This window comes from Gopherus evgoodei, chromosome 5, assembly GCF_007399415.2.
Source record: "Gopherus evgoodei ecotype Sinaloan lineage chromosome 5, rGopEvg1_v1.p, whole genome shotgun sequence".
Classification (NCBI taxonomy): Eukaryota; Metazoa; Chordata; order Testudines; family Testudinidae; genus Gopherus; species Gopherus evgoodei.
Window position 1 is genome coordinate 44105188 of NC_044326.1, and position 21186 is coordinate 44126373.

The window sequence follows — 21186 nt, forward strand, 5'->3', positions numbered from 1 at the left end:
GCCCTGGGCTGCTGGCTGCCGTGGCGGCGCACTGACCCAGAGGAAGCCCTGGGCTGCCGGCAACAGTGCCCTGACCGGCGGGACCCCCTGGGTTGCGGGCTGCCGCGGCGGCGCCCTGACCCGGGGAACACCCTGGGCTGCCGGCTGCCGCGGCGGCGCCCTGACCCGGGGAACACCCTGGGCTGCCTGCTGCCGCGGCGGCGCCCTGACCCGGGGGACCCCCTGGGCTGCCGGCTGCCGCCGCGGCGCCCTGACCCGGGGGACCCCCTGGGCTGCCGGCTGCCGCCGCGGCGCCCTGACCCGGGGGACCCCCTGGGCTGCCGGCTGCCGCCGCGGCGCCCTGACCCGGGGGACCCCCTGGGCTCCCGGCTGCCGCCGCGGCGCCCTGACCCGGGGAACACCCTGGGCTGCCGGCTGCCGCCGCGGCGCCCTGACCCGGGGAACACCCTGGGCTGCCGGCTGCCGCGGCGGCGCCCTGACCCGGGGGACCCCCTGGGCTGCCGGCTGCCGCCGCGGCGCCCTGACCCGGGGGACCCCCTGGGCTGCCGGCTGCCGCAGCAGCGCCCTGACCTGGGGAACACCTTGGGCTGCCGCGGCGGCGCCCTGACCTGGGGACACCCTGGGCTGCCACTGGCAGCTCAGACTCCCTCTCTGTCCCAGCAGCAGCGGCTGCGCAACCATTAAAAAAAAAAATTAGGGGGCGCTTTTTGGCGCCCCCAAATCTCGACACCCTAGGCAACCGCCTAGTCCGCCTAAATGGTTGCACCGGCCCTGACTGTACTGTATTTGCTTTTTAGTTGTTGTTGTTGTTGTTTTGTCTCTGCTGCTGCCTGATTGCATATTTCTGGTTCCAAATGAGGTGTGTGGTTGACTGGTCAGTTTGTAACTCTGGCGTTCATAACTCTGAGGTTCTACTGTAAGGGATTGTCTTAGTGCCTAGGGTTGTACCTGAAGAACTCTATGTGTAGACAAGCTCTTACTTGTGAGGAACAGAGGTAAATTCCTTCAGCAGAGGCAGGTGAGCTTACACAGGTACCAAGCTGTGAGGGAATTGACTAGGATTAGTTAAAGTGACACAGATGTTATATGGTAGAGAAAAATGTTTCCTTTCCCCTCTAGGTGGTGGATGGCCACACTTGCATCTATTACAAAGAGCTTAGCATTCTTCGGAAAAGTGGAGAGAGATGGTTAATTACTAATAGAGGGGAGAGAATCTGACTAAATAATTGTTGTTATATTACAAAGCTGTTTGTTTTAGGGCTGATAATAAAAGGCCAAAAGCACATTTAAAATTAGGACATTTTTGTGCAGGGTTTTTGTCTGATGTAGATTTAATCATGATATTACTTCTACGGCTGCCAACCAACTGCTAGCAATTCATATTATGAGTATTTAAATATTTGTGTTACCCAGTGCACTGCTCTGTCACAGCCAGTGCTGACGGTTATTAGCCTATCGCATTCCAACATTTAGCAGCACAAAAAATAAGAAAAAAAAAACAACAAAAGAATATAGAGCACTTCCAGTTGCATAGCTTGTTGGCTGAGCAGTGGCCATTGATCTGCCTTTAATAACTTTTAAGAATGGTCCCAATGTGACGCTTCCCAGCAGTACCTAGTGTTGTGAGGCATCACCCGTCCTTAGCATCAGGAAGCCTTGGCTGTGCCTGCCGAGGGTCAGCTCCCCATCTTCACCGGCCACAAGCAACACACAAGCACTCTTCTCCTCACAGGCCCCACTGTCCCTCTGCACATAGGCAGCAAGTTATATGGGCCTGTGGTGCCCATGCTCCACCAATATTCAGGAACTTGGGCCCGGCTCCACCAATGTTTGGGCTGTCCATAGAACAGACTAGGGCAACTGCCCCAGGCCCTGCGTGTTGGGGGTCCCCACGCTTCAAGGGGCTTTGGGGTCCAGGGCGCTCTTAGGGATAGCGGGGAACTTGGCACCAGCAGCAGAGAGCAACCTGGCCCCAGCCTGCTCTGCCCCGCCTCTTCCTGCCCCTGCTCTGCCCCTGTCCCGCCTCTTCTCCACCTCTTCCTGCCCCTGGTCTGCCCCCTCATGCCCCCATTTCACCCCTTCCCCCCAAGTCCCCACCCCCGCCACACCTCTTTCTGGCTTCTGCCCCCTCCTAACATGTTCTAGACTGAGCCTAGAGTTAATTAACAAGATACTCTCATGTCTAAGCAAGTATGGCTGATCCAAAATCCTTGTAGTGCATTATAGCAGGCAGGCTATGACCCTTCTTTCATGAGGCAGGCATGCTGTCAGTTGCCTCCTAGGTGAAGGTGTTTCGTTGAACTCCAAGATGTACCTCACCAATCCTTTATCTGGATTCATTAACAGGGCAACTCCCTACTGTTTGTTTGGTTCTGTAGATGAGTGGTTCTTAACCAGGGGTACGCAGAGGTCTTCTAGGGGATACATCATCTTATCTAGATATTTGCCTAATTCTACAAGTTACATAGAAAGCACTATTGAAGTCAGTACAAACTAAAATTTCATACAATGACTTGTTTATACTGCTCTATATACTATACGCTGAAATGTAAGTATAATATTTATATTCCAATTTTATTTTATAATTATATGGTAAAAATGAGAAAGTAAGCAATTTTTCAGTAATAGTGAGCTGTGACACTTTAGTATTTTTCTGTCTGATTTTGTAAGCAAGTACTTTTTAAGTGAGGTGAAACTTGGGGTATGCAAGACAAATCAGACTCCTGAAAGGGGTACAGTAGCCTGGAAAGGCTAAGACCCTCTGCTGTAGATTTCCTCTCTTGTAAATTTTGCAGTCTCTCAATTTGCACCTGGATCAGTTTGCAAATTAGCATACACTGTGAGACATACAATACACAAGTGGCCAGAAAGGGAGATAGGTATATGCAGTGTTGTAGCCACGTCAGCATCAGGATATTAGAGAAACAAGATGGCTGTGGTAATATCTTTTATTGGACCAACTATATGTGTCAGTTACATCCTGCCCAACAGGAACATTTCCAAGGTATGTCACCTGTCAGTGACCTGACTTAACTCTAAGATCTTAAGAGCATAATTTTCAGTATAGATACCCAACTGTTTAAGGATTGTCTATATGTACATCTCATAATGATTGTGTCGACCAGTGAGCAACTGACTCTTGGTAGAGACCTCACATGCCACCTTTGGTGAAATATTATGCAGATATCCAACCCGGGGGATCCCTCTAAAACCCTGTACAACCCGTTTCCTCTGCCAGTTGGCACCAAGGGGTACCTGGCTCATGCCCCATTGTGACACAGATAGGCTAAGAATAGAGAAGGGAATATAGGCCTCAGTGATCTTATCTGAAGTCTACTCTGGCTAATCAGCTTCATAGTATGAAGTTTTTTTGTTTTGTTTTGGGGAGGGTTGGCTAGCATTTCCTGTAGTTAGTCAATATTGCATAGGATGGCTCACCAGCAGACTTTTGGGACTTGATGGTTCAGTAGCCTACAGATCTTTTGCCCCATGCTAATAAAAGTGTGTGTGCACACACTGTCTCTTCATGGTCTCAGTTATGTGCTCAGATATATAAAACAAATGCAAAAGTAGTAGTTGTGCACTTCTGCATAAATTCAGTCGTTAACATTTTCAAGCTGTATGAGAAAGCGGTATCTGAAGGACGGACCAAGCCCTAAAACTTTAATAAGATGAACCAAGAAAACTAAATACTCCTAAGGAGGAAGGTAAAAAAAAATGTTGTGAACAGGCAAGCAGCAACAGCTGGACAGGTAGTTACAAAGAATTTGCATGTTTCAACTCGCATTTCTCTAAGCTATCAGATACGTTTATCTGAAATAGATCTTCAAAAATTCTTGTGTAAGAATGCATAGCTGTTTGGTGGAACCTGTGTGTTCTGAGGACAAGAGGGATTTTCTCAACATGTAGCTTAAAATTTTTATTAAAGCTAATGTTTAAAAAATTATATAATACATAAGTTGAGAAAAGAGTGCCTATACATCTGAATATAGTGCTTAGATTATCCACAAATACAGAGTTCGTTTTTCAAGGCGTAGGATACATAGAGTACATAATCAGCAATAACCCAGATTTAGGTGAATAGATTTAACAATGCAGTTTAGATGTTAGAATCTGAATACTCGAGTACATCACTCATGAAAAGTTGTACAGAGATTTGGTTGTGGAAGACAAAATATATCAATAAGTGGAGATTGTCCCTCAGTAATTGAGAATTAGGTTGCTTGTCCATGAGGAAAGTATTTTACTTTCCTGACTGCGCTTCTCATCGGCACTCCAGCTTATCTCTCCTGGTATTGCTGGGCCATGGCTCTTGCCATGCTCTGCCCACATGCAGTAGCAGCCCACTGGAAGATGCTGGCCTTTTCTCCCTCCTTGTGTTGCAGCTGGCAATGTGAGTAGTTCATTCCCCCACTCCTGAGCAGGTGCACAGCCAGGCTCATAGTTAAGACTAATGAGCAGCTCAAGAAGTGCCAATAAGTTCACAGAATTCAAAAGTACAGCTAACTATGAGTAAGGGCATTGGAATCTGACCTTGTCAGAGCTGGAGTCATGAAGAAAGACAAATCCTTGTTGATGTTAACCTTGCCTAAGAAAACAAGGTTCAAAAGGACATGAATTGTATTAAACAATGCCCAGCGTACTGCTAGGCCCTGAAGACTCTGCAATGACAGCACAGCTGCCATAAATCAATATAATACAGTTCAGCTGGAGCATCCTGTTGTGATTATGCATTAGTATAAATATTTAAATATTTGTGTCTCATTCTGAAGTTGGGGATATACTTAATTGTACAGTGGTACAGCCATTGTTATCAGAACCATTAGATGATCATTATTTGCTTGAAATGTATTTGCATTGGTATTGTGATAGTGACTAGGACTAGGACCATTGTGCTAAGCACTGTGTAAAGGTGGAACAAAAAATCAGTCCCTGCCCCAAGGAGCATACACTCTGCTCAATTAAAAAAATCTAGACTCATGTACTGCACTTGCCTCAGTTTCTCTGCCATTTAAAAAAAAAATTATCACATTTTCCTGTTTCGGTTTTTAAAAAACTTCTTTTCCCTCTTGTTCTCTGAAGTATCTATACAAACTGAGGGGCCAATCCTGCAAAGATTTACACATGAGAATCTCTGCTCACCTTAGAGCCACGAGGTTCATTTGATGTAGGTCCTGATCCTCCAATGTCTTAACTGGCTAGTTGAGGGGGATAATCTGAGAGTATCTCCCTTGTGGATTTGACAGCACTTTGTGTATGAACAAAATAAACTAAAAATTAGAGGATTTTTTTGGTCTCATCTTTCAGTTACAGAACTCTTAGAAGAGTTTGTTGTAGCTTCAGTACATTTTTTTTAAAAAAAATCAGTCTACTTAACTTTAAGATGACTTTTATATCTTGCCTTTCATGGGACTTGATCCAAAGCCTGTTGAAGTCAATGGGAGACTTCTGACTCAGAACGCATGAGTGAATGTGGAACAAATAACTGGATTTACATTCACTTTTTTCTCCTGCTGAGCTTGTTGGCTTGTGGCTTTTTGGCGCTACAGTGTAGGGATGTGCCATGTTCAGAGGTAAATGCCTGCAGTATTCTTGCTCCTCCCAAACTTTAATCAACTTCAAGCATTTAAAAATCACAAGATTAGCTTAAAAATCAATATTTAAAAAAAATAAATTTAGGGTTTTTTTATTTACCTTTTAGTATCTGAGCCTTTAAGGGTGCATTTAGGTCACATATTTAAGCTTTTTCTCTGCAGTTATGAGGGCCACAGATTTTTTTGTTTTAAGGAAAAGTTGATTTTCATCTAATTACAGGACTCCAGCAGCAGCTAGGGCTTTAAGAAATACACCACATAGTGAAATTAGCAACATTGCTTCCACCTCACCCACTCCTTTTTCAGGACCCCCTTCTGTACTGGATTTTTTCTAGACTTCAATTTATACCTTCTCTCTGAATGACTTGTGCCAAGGGAGGCCTTGCTGCTGACAGAGAGAGGCTACGTGGATCTCTCATAAGAATATATGAGAATAACTCCTAGCTTAGGCAGAAAAATGCAAGCTGCTCTTTCGCTTGGGAAGCTAATCACACTGCCTCTGCAGTGCTCAATTCCTTAACAGCCTTGGCAGCCATGAGACCAGACTCAGAAATAATCAAATGCAGGTTTTTCACTTGGTAGCTCAGAGCACTAACCAGAAGGCAGGAAGAACCAGCCCCAGACTTTGTCTTTTTGAAACAAGAGCCCTGATGGTATCTGCCAGCACACCTCCAGCAGGAGCAATACAGCAACATTCCAGAAGCTGAAGGGTGGGGTGATATTTAACAGGTGGGCAACTACAAAAGACTCTTCACTTGCTCTGGAACAAAAGAAGTATTAAAACTTCCTTGATAATGAGTAGAGGGTGGAAGTGGTGGTCCTGTTTGCTTTAGGTTTAGAGGATCAGATTCTTATCATTGCATCACTGTAAATGTGAAGTTTACACCACTGACTTCAATTTATGATTGAGAAACTGAGATCAGAATCTGGCCCAGATAGCTGAACATTGGTCTAAGACGTCTTTATTTGGACCCCAGCAGTTGTCCATAAGTCATGGCTTTTTTTAAATTACAAAAATATATATATTTCTAAGGTACAAAAGCTCTCTTTGCCTTACATAATAAACTCAATAATGTCAGCACTGAAAGTTGACTTCAAAAGATTGTTTAACTTGGTAACCTCGCAAGCTTGTTTTGTTTTGTTTAAAGTTTGAATTGCTAACTTCAGTTGTTTTCACAGGACGCACCTTTCCAACACATCCTTATTTCTCAGCACAACTGGGAGCTGGGCAGCTGTCACTCTACAATATTTTGAAAGCCTATTCTCTCCTGGATCCGGAAGTAGGGTATTGCCAGGGCCTTAGTTTTGTAGCAGGAGTTCTGCTGCTTCATATGACTGAAGAAGATGCTTTTAAGATGTTGACATTTCTTATGTTTGACATGGGCCTAAGGAAACAGTATCGTCCCAACATGACTATTTTACAGGTATTTGTTTTTATGCCTCTGTAAAAAGGATGCTGCTAATAATAGCAATATAATTTTTTAGTGATATGATCGTCAGATTCTGCTTTTTGACTCCACTGCAGAATCACTAAAGAGGAGAAGGGGGCTATACAGAGGATTAGAGCTTAAAGAGATTACGTTTCAGTTTCAGAGAGGCCATGGGGAAATTATGAAAAACACACACAACTCTGTTGCTTCAGACTAATTTACATTCAAGTAGCCCTTGTATGAAAGTGTGTCTTCAGATAGCCCTGCATAGTTTGCTATTGTAGGGAGAAAATACAGGGAACCCTGAAACAGGGAGCATTACCTCTGCCAGCTTAGGGGTGAGAGGGATGGTTAATGTGGGCAATCATGAAGTGCTACTCATTGAGTCACTGAAAAGGCTCCAAGTTACTTTAGTTTCTTATAAGTGTGTTTGAACATTAATTGGTTGATATTTTTCACTCCTCCCTTCTCATGAGAAAGTGTAGCATGAGCTTTGTACTTATAACTTTCAGTTAGTCTGTTATTCTTAGTCAGTTCTTCATTTCTTTTTCTCTTCTTTGCAGATCCAGATGTATCAACTTTCCAGACTTCTTCACGATTACCATAGAGATCTCTACAATCACTTGGAGGAGCATGAGATTGGCCCTAGTCTCTATGCTGCCCCCTGGTTTCTGACCATGTTTGCATCTCAGTTTCCCCTGGGATTTGTTGCCAGAGTGTTCGGTAACTCTCCAAAAAATACCTTTCTGGTCTTCTTGAAACTGTGTTTGCATTGCAACAGGGTCCAGCCTGTTTCATACACCTAAGACAATATTTATCCTATTTTAGATTAATAGTACCTTCCACTGATGTATTGTGTACTGACAAAGGTCAATTTATTGGAAGTGAAGGTGTGGAGTTTATAGCAAAATGCTGTTCAGAGACAGTAGAAGGTTGGAACTGACTGTCTTGTCTCTTCACCTCTATTGTTAACTTTTTTTTCTCTTTGGATTTCCTCATTCTTCTCATTTCAGCTGAGTGCTATAATACTTCCCAATTACTGAGCCTTCCTGTGTTCTTTAAGTTGGAAATCCCACTTCTGCACTGTCCAAGGCTTCCCCTTCACAAAAGAATGCTGGCATGAGGCTATATCAACATTGTTCTATGCTGTATAATAGTGCTAACTTTAGCCTGCTTTGCTCCTGAACTATTCAGTACGGATCTAATCTTTTTATTTAACATCTGGTCAGACACTTTCTGAGATTTTACACGGTTCCGCTTCCCTGACTCTAGACCCATCATTGCCCATTCTCTTGCAGGCATTACATCTGTTGTTGATGTAGCTATTCCTTATATATTTTCAAGGTTCATCAGTATTCCATATGCACTAATCCTCTCATATCTTATTTCTTCCTAAATAATCTTTAGTTAGAGATTGGGTGATACCCCGAAGAATAACCCTGGCTATTTTAACTCTGACTATTGAGTAAAATTTTCAAAAGCACCTAAGTCCCAATGTGATTTAGGCTGCTGTATCACTTTTTTGAAAATTGTTACCGGTTGTCTGCATCCATTTAAATGTCCAGTTCTTTAAAAAGAAAACTCCTATTAAGAACTTGGCCTCAATAATATCATGTGGCAATGAGTTCCGTATACTAACTGCATGTTATGTGAAAAGGTGTTTATTTCCTTTTATCAGTTTTAAATTTTCTGCTTTTCTATTTCATTGAATGTCCCCATGATCTTTTCTTATGAGAATGAGCACTTCTGTTTACCAGTCTACCATCTCTATGCCCTTCATCATTGCATATATCTTTAGTGTGTCCTCTCATTTATCTCCTGTCTTCCTAATCTTTTAAAACTTTCTTTGTACAGAAGTTGTTTCTGTGCCTCTAATCATTCTCATTTCCTATCGTGGTAAATAGATTTGAGGGATCAAGCACACAAGGTGCAATGATTTACTCATGCATTAAAATGACCACTTTCCTAACCTTTTTAATCAGTCTCTTTTTCAGTACAAAAGCAAATAATAAATATAGTTCAAGGAGAATAGTCCTGTTCCTGTTTAAGTCAATGCAAAATATGGAATTGGAAGATAGAATTGCTGATAAGGATGGAATAGATTATATAGATAAAATCTACATTTGCTGCATTTTTTGATACACAGCTAGTTATGGTGAGCACAGCACCTAATCCAGGAAGAAGGCTGTGTTCTAAACAGGTTAGCCTCACTGACAATAATTCTGTTCAGGAATGGAATGAAAATCAAGGTGTCATGCACTGAGTTTATAATCTACATTCCTCTTTTCAATCATCCATGATTAATTGTATTATCAATTATCATGTGTCAGTATGATCCTGTGTGAACTGCTTGACTGCAGATACACAAAAGACACATGCTTTTAGTTTATGCCCAACCTAATACCTTTGTGACTCCTCAATATATAGATCTGCATATCATGTATTTTGCTTTTAATTTGCCACTGGCAGATTATAGAGCTTTAAAAGCAAGGAATTTACAGTGGAAGAAAAGGTTGAGATAAGTAAATAACTTATGTGGAACTAGGATCTTGTCACAGCAGAGGAGCATGTATCAGAGGGGTAGCCATGTTAGTCTGGATCTGTAAAAGCAGCAAAGAGTCCTGTGGCACCGTATAGACTAACAGAGGTTTTGGAGCATGAGCTTTCGTAGGTGAATACCTACTTCGTCAGATGCATGACGAAGTAGGTATTCACCTCTGAAAGCTCATGCTCCAAAACCTCTGTTAGTCTATAAGGTGCCACAGGATTCTTTCCCGCTTTTATAGAGGAGCATGTGAGACTAAAACCACCTCCAAAAATCATTGTTTCCCAAAAGCACAAGTCCAGCATTGAAAATCACAATATTTGGTGGCTTTCTTAAACAGCAACTCCTGGAAGCATATGATTAGGTGATAATCTTGAACTGACACCTTTTTTAAATGAAACTTTCTCATCTTCAGCCATACCAGAGGCTCAGAAACCTGAAGAAAGATGAAACCTCAAACTTCTTTTTAAATTGTCACTATTAAGCCAATCTTATGATTTTTGAATGGTTGGAGTTGGCAATACTGCACATAGTGCTGAGAACCAGGTCATTCCTACACAACTGGTCACTCAGTTTTGCACAACTTGACAGGTTTTGGTTTTACCACTCATTTATTAGATTCCTAGGGAGGAAGAAAAAAAAGTTGAATTCTAGTGTCTCAAATGCAGACTAACCAGGCAAACTGATTTACCTGCCAGCTTTTGACTGTGCAGCCTGTTCAGTGGAAAGTTCTTTGAGAGGTGTTGTCCATATGCACTTTCCATTATCGGTGCTTGGGCACTTCATTCACTTGAGTCTGGAATCTTTGGCCAGCAGCATCCAGACAGTGTGCATGCACCCTGAATTCTCATGCTGTGCATTGAGGGCATATAAGAACAGAGTGCCCCAGTGCTCCTCAGTTTCCTCTCAACTGCAGCATCTCAAGGATAAGGACTCTAAAGGTGAAGGGTGGTGGGTAAGTTGTGGAATGTGCATGCAGAGAACACATCTCGAAGAACTCCTGTTACCGTACAGGTGAGTAACTTCCCATTCTCCTTCGCACATTACACTATTGCTTACTCCCAGGCAGTAACCTCAGAGTCTCTGCTTTGACCACTTCATACTAAAAGCTGTTTAAACTATCATTCCTTCCATATGCACATTCCTTCCATATGCACATTCCACTATTGCTTACTCCCAGGCAGTAACCTCAGTCTCTGCTTTGACCACTTCATACTAAAAGCTATTAAAAATATCAAAACTATTAACTACTCAGTAGAAATTAGCTGGCAGTCATGCAGACTGCCAGCTCCCTCTCAAAGCCAGAGGCACTGAGGAGCACTGGTGCACTCTGCCCTTATATGCCCTTGATGCAAAGCATGGGGGTTCTCAGGGCACACGCACACTGCCTGATGCTGCTGGGTGAAGACCAGGGTGCATGCCAGGATACTGCTGGCTAGAGAATCTGGACTGAAGTGCATCAAGCACATGTGCACCAATAGTGGACAGGCTAATCTTTCATTCCTTGACTCCTTGCAACCCAATTGCTATGTAACAATGTAGTAGTTAAAGATACAGTGCATTTAGACTACCTTACAGCCCACTGTCTTCTGAAGGCTATACTCCAGTGTATTAAAGCCATAGGTTATAAAGAAGTTCTGGAGTTACAAAGCTGTGTCATGCTAGAAAGTAGCAAAATTGCCTTTTTCCTTTTTTCTCCATCTGTCTAAGTTTTCAGCACTTCAGAATAGAAGGTCATGTGAGGGTACTGCAAAACAAAGGTTCTCTAAAACCTTCTATTTACTTAGTGGTGGAGGAGACTTGGAAGAACAACATTTATTCTGTTCCAAGATTGTAGATAACTTGATTTTAAATCCTGATGTCTGCCAGTCATGCTGACGTTAATTTGGATGCCTACATTTCATTGTTGCTGGCTTGCAGCCTACTTACAGCAAGCCTTAGGGATGGATAAGCTCCTAAAACAAATGGGCCTTTGTTCACTGCTCACTATTTTATATATGAGTGAGAGATTTCAGAAATATATAATCAATCCAGCTCATACCATAATACTATATAGGTCACTTTGAGTTAATCTGCATCTTTTCTAGGGGCAGGTGTTGGGTCATGTAGATGTATTATTCTCTGCTTAATTAGTTTCTGCTTTGTACTTCATCTTTCTTGATTCTTGCTTGGTGTTCTCTGTATTAATATTAAATACTGTAGATTCCCTTAAAGAGCAATGTCCTGTATTTTTCACGTTTCTATAGACACATGAAGACAGACACTCATTTTCCATTACATCTTTCAAAGCAGCCCTACCTCTTATAGAACGTACTGAATTGGAAATGGAGCTGTTTTCACTGTTTTTAGGATGACTGGGGCAGAAATATAAGATTTATTATCAGTTATTACATGTGCTTCATGCTCTGTCTGTCCCTCTGTGAGAGAGAGATGAATACAGGAAAGGAGTGAAATGAGTTATGACTTCAGGGTAAAGTCAAGGAACTGTAGGAAACTTTCATTCTGATGCAAGCTTCAAAAGAGAGAATATTTGTACAGAGAAATGTAGTCAGCCAGTGTTTTCTTATGTTCTTCGCTGCACTGGAGAGACTTGTGGTTTTGACATTAGCATTTTCCCTCATTGCTCAGTTTCTCCTTCTATTTGATCATGAAGTCTTGATGTGTTCGGCTATCAGCCTATTGCCATGTAAGTTATTGTGATGCTACCAGTTCAGCAGCATGACTTCATTTGCAGGTTCAAGTAGAAGGAAGAGAGATACAGGAAGCCTTTGTGTAAACACAGATATATTTGGTAATTAGCAAACTGAACTGAAAACAAAAATCCACTTACCCTCCATGTGGTTTCCCCCTTCCCTTAATAACTTTTTGTAGTATACTGGATACTTCCTCCTGTATGAAAGTCACTCTTTAAAACCCAGAGCAGATTTTGAGGTCTAGTAGCAAGAGAGTCTATGGAGGAAAAGAGCTTTTTGTATCTCCTCTGACCAGATGGATTGTGAGCAGTATCGTTGGCTGCTACAGGGTTGCTCTCAGGTATTTCCTGTCTCCGTAAAGACCTGTGCTAGATTGTCAGCTGTTTGTAAAGGAAAAACGAAGAGATGGAAAGGAAGTTATGCTGAAAGGTAGCTAGATACTGTGGCTGCACTGTGCTGAATGTGTACCAGGATGCTGTCTTCATGGGGCCACCTGCAGCATTAATACACAACCTACATTAGTAAGATATGAAGATACCCTACAAATGTGATTAGTAGTGTGGCTTGTTAGGATATTATGTTTATCAGATACTTATATTAAAAAGCAAATAAACCAGATGCTGTTAGAAAACTGACTTATTTAACTCAAGTCCCATACACAGTGTGGTATGTTTTCCTAATGCAGTTTTCCACTTCCCTCCAGTATATGAGAAATAGGGCTGAAGAAAGATTACACTCAGTCCTTATAATTAAAGTGTAGGTACCTACTGATTTATTAAAGTTCTTTAATTTATAATCCCATTCAAGCTCAGAACTGACAGCTGAACAATAAATTCTGCTGCTTCCTATTACCTCCTCATAGAGTTCTCATGACCCCCTTCAAAAAACATAACACATACAAGAAGAGGTAAAACTGTCCAATTTCACTGCATTGCCTAGCTTATATATAGCTTAAATATGTACTGGATGTCTTGGGTGATAACTCACCAACCAGTAGAGTTACCAGATGTCCCAATTTTATAGGGACAGTTCTGATTTTGGGATCTTTCTCTTATATAGGCTCCTATTACTTCCCACCCCTTGTCCTGATTTTTCACATTTGCTGTCTGGTCACCCTACCAACCAGGGCAATTGATCTAGCTAGTGAAACACACAATTGTCATTTAAATAATTTAATAATAATGGTCCTGATGTATTGTGACGGGTTCCCCCCGGGGTGCCAACTGGAACCGGGGTACCACAGAGCCCATCTGACCCACCAGCCTGGGCTCCCTTTACACTGTACTGCTGTGACAGGCCCTCAAGCCCCCTCCAGCACATATACAGGTAGGGACACACCCAGCTGCAGCTACACACAGATGCTGAGATCAGCTCTTCATGGGAAGGCTTAACTAATGCACCTCCCAGTTCCTAAGGCACGCACTCATCTCTCTGTAAACCTAAAATTGTACAGTCTTGCACTGCACAGGGAACTATACAGTGTAAGCTCATTAAATTTGCCCCCTCCCTCAATGTGGAGAGGAATATACACAGCTTTCTGCCCCAAGTAATAACTCCAGCACACACTGGTTTTAGACAAAACAAAAACAAGTTTTATTAACTACAAAAGATAGATTCTAAGTGATTATAAGCAAACAGAATGGGCCGCTCTAGCTTTTTTGCTGCCCCTAGTACGGCAGGCAGGCTGCCTTCAGCGGCTTGCTTGCGGGACGTCCCCGGTCCTGCGGATTCAGCTGCGTGCCTGCGGGAGGTCCGCCGGTCCCACATCTTCGGCGTACCTGCCACCAAATTGCTGCCGAATCTGCGGGACCAGCAGACGTCCTGCAGGAAGCCGCCAAAGGCTGCCTGACTGCTGCCCTTGGAGGGACTGGCAGGGTGCCCCCCGCGGCTTGCCACCCCAGGCACATGCTTGGAGCGCTGGTGCCTGGAGCCACCGCTGCAAACAGATAAAAGCAGATTACCTAGCAAATAAAACAAAAATGCAATCTAAGCTTAATATACTAAAGAAATTGGATATAAATAGCAAATTCTCACCCTAAATGATGATTTAAGATGACTGGAGGCAGTTAAGGGCACTCTTCACTTGCTTGCAACCTGAAACCCCAAGTATTCCTTTCACAGGCTAGAAATCCCTCTAGCCTAGGTTCAGCCTTTCTCTCCCAGTTCAGTCCTTGTTTCTCAGATGTTTCCAAGCATCTCCTTTGGGCAGGGGGAGTCAGTTAAGAACCACGTGATGTCACTTCCCTTAAATAGCTTGAGCATATGGCAGGAGCTCTTTGTCTCCAACTTTAGTTCCCATGTCTTTCAGTGGAAAAACACTGGTATTCTAAGATGGAGTCCAGTACCAGGTGACTTGATCACATGTCCCTGTAGGGTCATAGCAGCCATGAATCAGAGGCTGTTTATAGTGTCCTCAGGAAGGCTCCCTAGTGGGAGATTAGCATTTTCTAAAACCTATTGTTCTTCCTAATGGCCTTTCCCAGCCAGCCATCTAGACTGATTGCCTTCTGCCTACTGGGCGTTCCCCAGGTGTAAACACATTTGTAATAGGTGCATAGACAAAATTCCTAACTTCAGATACCAAAATGATACATGCATACAAATAGTATAGTCATATTCAGTGAATCGTAACCTTTTCAATTATATATTACGTGACCTCTCTTGCATAAAATATATCATAGTTATGCCATAATCATATCATAATAATATTGCTATGAAGAATATGGGGCATAATGCCACATGTGTATCTAATGCTTTAGAAAAAACCACAGCCCACTACACAACGCATGCATGTGTGGACACATGCACATTCACTCTCTCTTATATGTACGCTATTTCGGCAGAACAAGAGAAGGAAGTCATTTACATAGCATTGCTCGGTTCATGCCCTTGAAGCATATGACTTAGCTAGCATAGCTGAAAATACAGTTCCTACATAAAATATATGTATATCTGATCCTTTCAAAAATCCCTCACACTGTGTGTCTCATTGACTTCCTGTGATGCAGATTCCATGGATTAAAGAAATGTTTCTTTTTCAGTGTAAAACTTTTACAAAAGGTCCGTTTCTGCTTTTAGTGTAAGGTACTGTAAAAAAAATTTGTTTAACTAGAAAACACAATTATAAAAATGCCTGATCGGTGAATATTTCTAGTTTCTTGATCTCTGTAGTATATGAAGGTTTTATACTTTGGAAATTTTACTGTTGTATTATTCTTATCAAAAGATGTGCTTGTTTTACGTACTTTTGGTTTTTCTTTGTTTTCACAGATATGCTCTTTCTTCAGGGATCAGAGGTTATATTTAAAGTGGCTTTAAGCCTGTTGGGAAGTCACAAACCCTTGATTCTGCAACATGAGAACTTAGAAACCATAGTGGATTTTATTAAAAACACTCTCCCAAACCTGGGCTTGGTACAGATGGAAAAGACCATTAATCAAGTATGAGACAATCTGAACATTTACCTATTATCAAGAGAAATTATGTTCTTATTAACAGAAGTTAGGAGCAGTAGTATTCTTTTGTAAAATCACAATGGAGAAAAGTGCTTGTGCTATTCCTAGTTGAGAATTGGTTACTAAATTTAGTTTGGAAAATGTTAAAGAAGGTTTCAAACCATATTACTTATATAGTACCTGGGCATCCTTACGTATTAGTTAGTCATCATTAATTGCATTGTTAATTACATTTACAGTTCTGATTTTTACTAAGTGTATTTAATTGATTTTCATTTTGTTGGCAATAATACTGTATCCCAGGTACAGAGCATTCTATAGGATAGGCAGTAAGGTGAGCTGAATGACTACTAGGCTTACCCATTTCCAGAGTCTGATTCTCTACATCTAATTTCAGAAGAAAAAAATAGTTTTACAAGAGCCTTGTGTGTCTGCTCTGCCAAGTTGTATGATGCAAGTTTGTTAATACATAGCAAAATGCTATGGAACTGCAAACTTGTCTTCCAGACAGAGGAGATGGGATGGTACAGTATCCTGCATTCAGTCATAGTACTGGGAAACACTGAGTCATCCCTCAAGATGGCAGTTATTCCATTGGGGAGGGAAATGATGAAACATTGCTGTGATAAAAGGTGGTTCTAACGGAAGCACAGTGTAACCTCATTTATCCAAATCTTTTCCTTGTCCCTCAGTGTGAGGTACATGCTACAGAGGGCATCTATCTCATGGTGGGGGGCAAGGAAGGGATTGGGATAATGTGGTGGTCTGGATAATAGAGAAAAGAACCACAGCCAGCACTGCGAAGAGGAGGACGAGACCCTGTGTGCAGAGGAGGCCACCCTGCTGCTGAATGGCTCCTGTGGCAGCCAGGGAGACCTCTGAAGCCTCGCCTTCACAGGAGTGACAGAGCAGGGGCATGACAGCAGAGCTGCAGCATTCTCCTTGCACTGCTGCAGGACCAGTGGCACCTGTTCCCAGAAGGTGCCAGGGGACAGTAGAGTGGTTGACAGGATAGAGCAGAGACAGCTTCGCTTATCCTGGACTGCAAGGAGGAGGACCTGGTGGGCACCCCACTGCTGAACGGCTCCTGAAATCCTGATTATCTGAATAAAATCCAGGCTGTTTGGATAATTAGGAGTATACTGTATTTGTGGGTCTGTGCAGAACACAGATAACCCATGTTTGCAGTGGTCTGCATATAGACCCTATTAACCTGAAAATGACCTGGCCGTGACAACTGATTCACAGTGAGGGGCAATACAGATCACAAATATTGCTATTTTATTATCTGTATTGCTGTAGTGCATAGGAGCCCTAACCATGGACCAGGACCTCCTTGTGCTATGTGCTGTACAAACACAGAACTGAAATGTGGTGACTTGTTCCCCTTCCTTTCCCCAAAACATGGTGAGGTTCACTCTGCAGTTAGAGCTGCATTTGCCTGTCCACAGGTAGCCTTAGGGGCGCGAAGTGAGAGTGGCCTTCAAACCAGAAGGATCCATGGTGAAAGCACTACAACTCTGCAGAATGGCCTTGGGGGAATGGCTTTTCATTTGCTGGCAGCAATGCTCCTTTAAAACACACATGCTCATTAAACTAGCTAAGGATTTTTCCCAACACTTAATATCAGAGGAAGATGGGCAAAATTAGAGGGGATTGGGGTCTAAGGGGGAAGGACATGTTGGTATTTGCCACAGGTAGATTATGTACAGTGCACAAAAGCCAGAGTGCAGGGTTTTACAGAGAGACCTATGCCTAGGTGAGCTGAGGGAAACTGCTAGATCTGAGCAGAAGCGATGGGGTATTTTGCCCTGCATTCAAACTGCTCTAGTTTCAGAGCTGGCAGGTAAAATGACCTGAGGACTGAACAGCTGCTCTCCTTTGATGAGGACTGCTGCAAGAGAGAGCAGCTGATTGATTGCAGCTTCTACAAGGCTACTAGGCAAATCCGTATCCTCCCACCTCCCCCAACTGTAGCCTGTGGCTTCCATGCTATAACTTGCCCTAAGTTTGTTAGCTTTTTAGGTGAAATTTTTGATTTGTCTAATGTTCTGTCCTTTTGGATTTGATGCTTTGGTTATGACAGCAGGGACTTCCCAGCCCTCTTTTGAATGCAAAGGAGTTTGGAAGACAGCGGTCATGACAAAACTAACAGTTTGCCTTGCTGAATTGCATAGGTTGATTCTGAAAGTCACAACTCTGTATTTTCTACTGAATCTTTCATTTTCATAGACAATGGAAATCCCATACATGCAAATAAAAAAAAGGAAGAATAGTAAGCAGCCAACAAGGCTCCCTCAGGAGCTCTTTAATGACCTGAAAATCAAAAAGAAATCCTACAAAAAGTGGAAATGTAGACAAATTGCTACAGATGGGTACAAAAGATAGCAAAAGCATATAAGGACAAAATCAGAAAGGCTAAGGCACAACATGAGTTATACCTTGCAAGGGACATAAAAAGCAATAACAAGAGGTTCCATAAATACATTAGGAGCAAGGGAAAGCTGACAGAAAGTGTAGGTCCTCTACTTAGAGGGGAAGGAGAGCTAATGGATGCCATCAAGAAAGCTGAGATGTTGAATTCCTATTTTGCTTCAGTCTTTACTAAAAAGGTAAATTGTGACCAGATTCTTAACACAATTAATATTAAAAAGGAGGAAGGAACACAAGCCAAAACAGGAAAAGAAAAAGTTAAAGAATATTTAGATAAGTTAGATATATACGTCTAACGGCAGAGGCTTATGAAATTCACCCTAGAGAACTTAACAAACTAGCCGATTCAATCTCAGACCCATTAGCGATTATCTTCAAGATTTCCTGGGTGATGGGTGAGGTCTCAGAGGACTGAAGAAGGGCAAACATAGGATCTGTTCTTTCTAAAAGGGAACAGAGAAGTGCCAAGGAATTCTAGACCAGTCAACCAAACATGGATACATGGAAAGATACTGGAACAAGTTATTAAACAATCATTTTGTAAACATCTAGAGAATAATAGGAAAATAAGTAATAGCCAATATGTATTTGTCAAGAACAATTTATGCCAAACCCACCTCACATCCTTCTTTGCCAGGGTTACTAGCCTAGTGGATCCAGGGGAAACTGTAGGTGTGATATATCTTGATTTTAGTAAGGTATTGACAGTCCCACAGGACATTCTCATAAGTTGTCTAGATGAAATTACTATAAAATGAGTTGAAAGACCATACTCAAATAGTAATTATCAATGGTTCGCTGTCAAACTGGGAGGCTATGTCTAGTGGGTCCAGCATAGATCTGGCTTTGGTCCAATATTATTCAATATTTTCATTAATGACTTGGATAATAGAGTGGAGAGTACATTTATAAAATTTGCAGATAACACCCTGCTGGGAGGGGTTGCAAGCACTAGGGAGGATAGGATTAGAATTCAAAATAACCTTGATAAATTGGAGAATTGGTTTGAAATCAACAAGATGAAATTCAATAAAGTACTGCATTTAGGGAGGAAAAATCAAATGCACAATTACAATATGAGGAATAACTGCCTGGGCAGCAGTACTGATCAAAAGGATCTGGGGGTTATTGTGGGTCACAAATTAAATATGTGTGATGCAGCTTCTAAAAAGGCTAATATAATTCTGAGGTATGTTAACAGGAGTGTCATATGTAAGACATAGGAGGTACTTGTCCTGTTCCACTCAGCACTGGTGAGGCCTCAGCTGGAGCACTGTGTCCAGTTCTGGGTGCCACACTTTAGGAAAGATGTGGACAAATTGGAGAGAGTCCAGAGGAGAGCAACAAAAATGTTAAAAGTTTTAGAAACCTGACCTGGAAATTAAAAAAAAACTGGTTTGTTTAGTCTTGAGAAAAGAAGACTTATAGGTTCCCCCTTAATCTTCAAATATGTTAAGGACTGCTATTAAGAAGATGGTGTCAGGGATAATCTATGTAATCTTGATCCTGTTTCTTGAGGTTCCCTCTAATCCTATGTTTCTATGATTCTGTGATTTACTTGTACCTAAACTATGTTTGAGATCCAGCCTTTAACGTTCAGAAGCCCAAACATTTATTCATGCTGCAATAAAACTATTAGGGATCATTTTTATAGTGTGAGTGATAAACAGGTAACATGAATTCTAAGATTGTTACAGTCATCTTATTATATAGCTGATATCTTAAATTATATCCCGCCTGTAGCAATGAAAACTTTACCCCTTGTATCCCAAAGCAAATGAGGAAAATGGGCAATATTTCTCATTACTTCAATGAGTATCTCAGATGGGAATTGACTTTTGACTCCTTTCCAAGAGAAATATAATACAAGAAGTTAAAATAAGGAACAACTGATTAACTTCTGTACTTGGGGTATTTTCCTATTGTATCTTTATTACGTGACTCAAGTTTAGTTTTCCATTTGTTTCTGTGATTTGACATTTGTGTCATTCTCTTTTCATCTTTTCATTGCATTCAGTGAGGTACTTCAGGGCCTTACAGTAATACGGTCTACCCCTTAGGTTTCCAGGAAAATTGGAAAGCGGATATACTAAGACCACAAGCAAGGGGAAGAACATTATAGTATTTTTTTCCTGTGGCTTTTCTCAATGTACTTTGCTTTATTTGTCTGCCTTTAAAGCATAAGGTCTCTTGAGCAGGGTGTGGTTCAATATTTGTCTTGATACAGGCTGAGGATACTGTCAGTGATTAACAGCTAGTGATTAAAAATAGAATTCTGCTCCAACATGGCTTAATATTTTCTCTATGAAATCTTTTGAAGTAATAAATTTTTTCAGACACTAAAAATGTTATTATATAACAAGATCAGAAATAGGTGAAGTAGTTTGCACACACAGTACTTTCATGTGCTATGTGAAGATAGATAGATAGGTGGTGGCTGAGGCACAAAGAGGTTTGAGCTACAGTTTTCAAAAGTGACACCTAAATTTTGCACCTCCATTTTTGGATATCCAACTTGACTTAAGTTTGTTGCCTAAAAATGGAAACACCTAAAATAGTGGCCACTTTTTAGAAACTTTGGTGTAAGTGACCTCTCAAAGTTATACAACAAGTTAATGTCAGAATTCGAAATTAACTCGTGTCTGACTCCCGTGCATGTCCTCTATCCATTGGACATCATTGCCTCAAGACTATGGGACATAAGCTAGAAAAGTACTCTACACCCTAAAAATAAACCATCAGAATTTTTATGCATTTGATTCTCTTGATCTTCATAGCATCTAATACCGATATATATATAACAGGTGTTTGAAATGGATATCGCCAAGCAGTTGCAAGCTTACGAAGTTGAATATCACGTGCTTCAGGATGAGTTGATAGATTCATCTCTCAATGACAATCAGAGAATGGATAAGTTGGAAAAGGCAAACATTAGTTTGAGAAAACAGAACTTTGATCTACTGGAGGAGTTGCAGGTACAGTTTATATTTCCAGCTAATGAGCCATTGAACCATTGTTTGTACATATTTTCAGAAG

At 41.7% G+C, this 21186-nt stretch overlaps 1 protein-coding gene across 11 annotated transcripts in view; it reads left to right on the forward strand.

Moving 5' to 3' along the window:
* Positions 1-21186, forward strand: part of TBC1D1 (TBC1 domain family member 1) — a 191229-nt gene that overhangs the window by 162847 nt on the left and 7196 nt on the right. For all 11 annotated transcript variants that reach the window (XM_030563807.1, XM_030563798.1, XM_030563796.1 and 8 more), the window contains 4 exons: positions 6774-7018; positions 7588-7747; positions 15533-15702; positions 20955-21125. In XM_030563807.1, coding sequence (XP_030419667.1) covers positions 6774-7018; positions 7588-7747; positions 15533-15702; positions 20955-21125 — 746 coding nt within the window. The remainder of the gene's footprint in view (positions 1-6773; positions 7019-7587; positions 7748-15532; positions 15703-20954; positions 21126-21186) is intronic.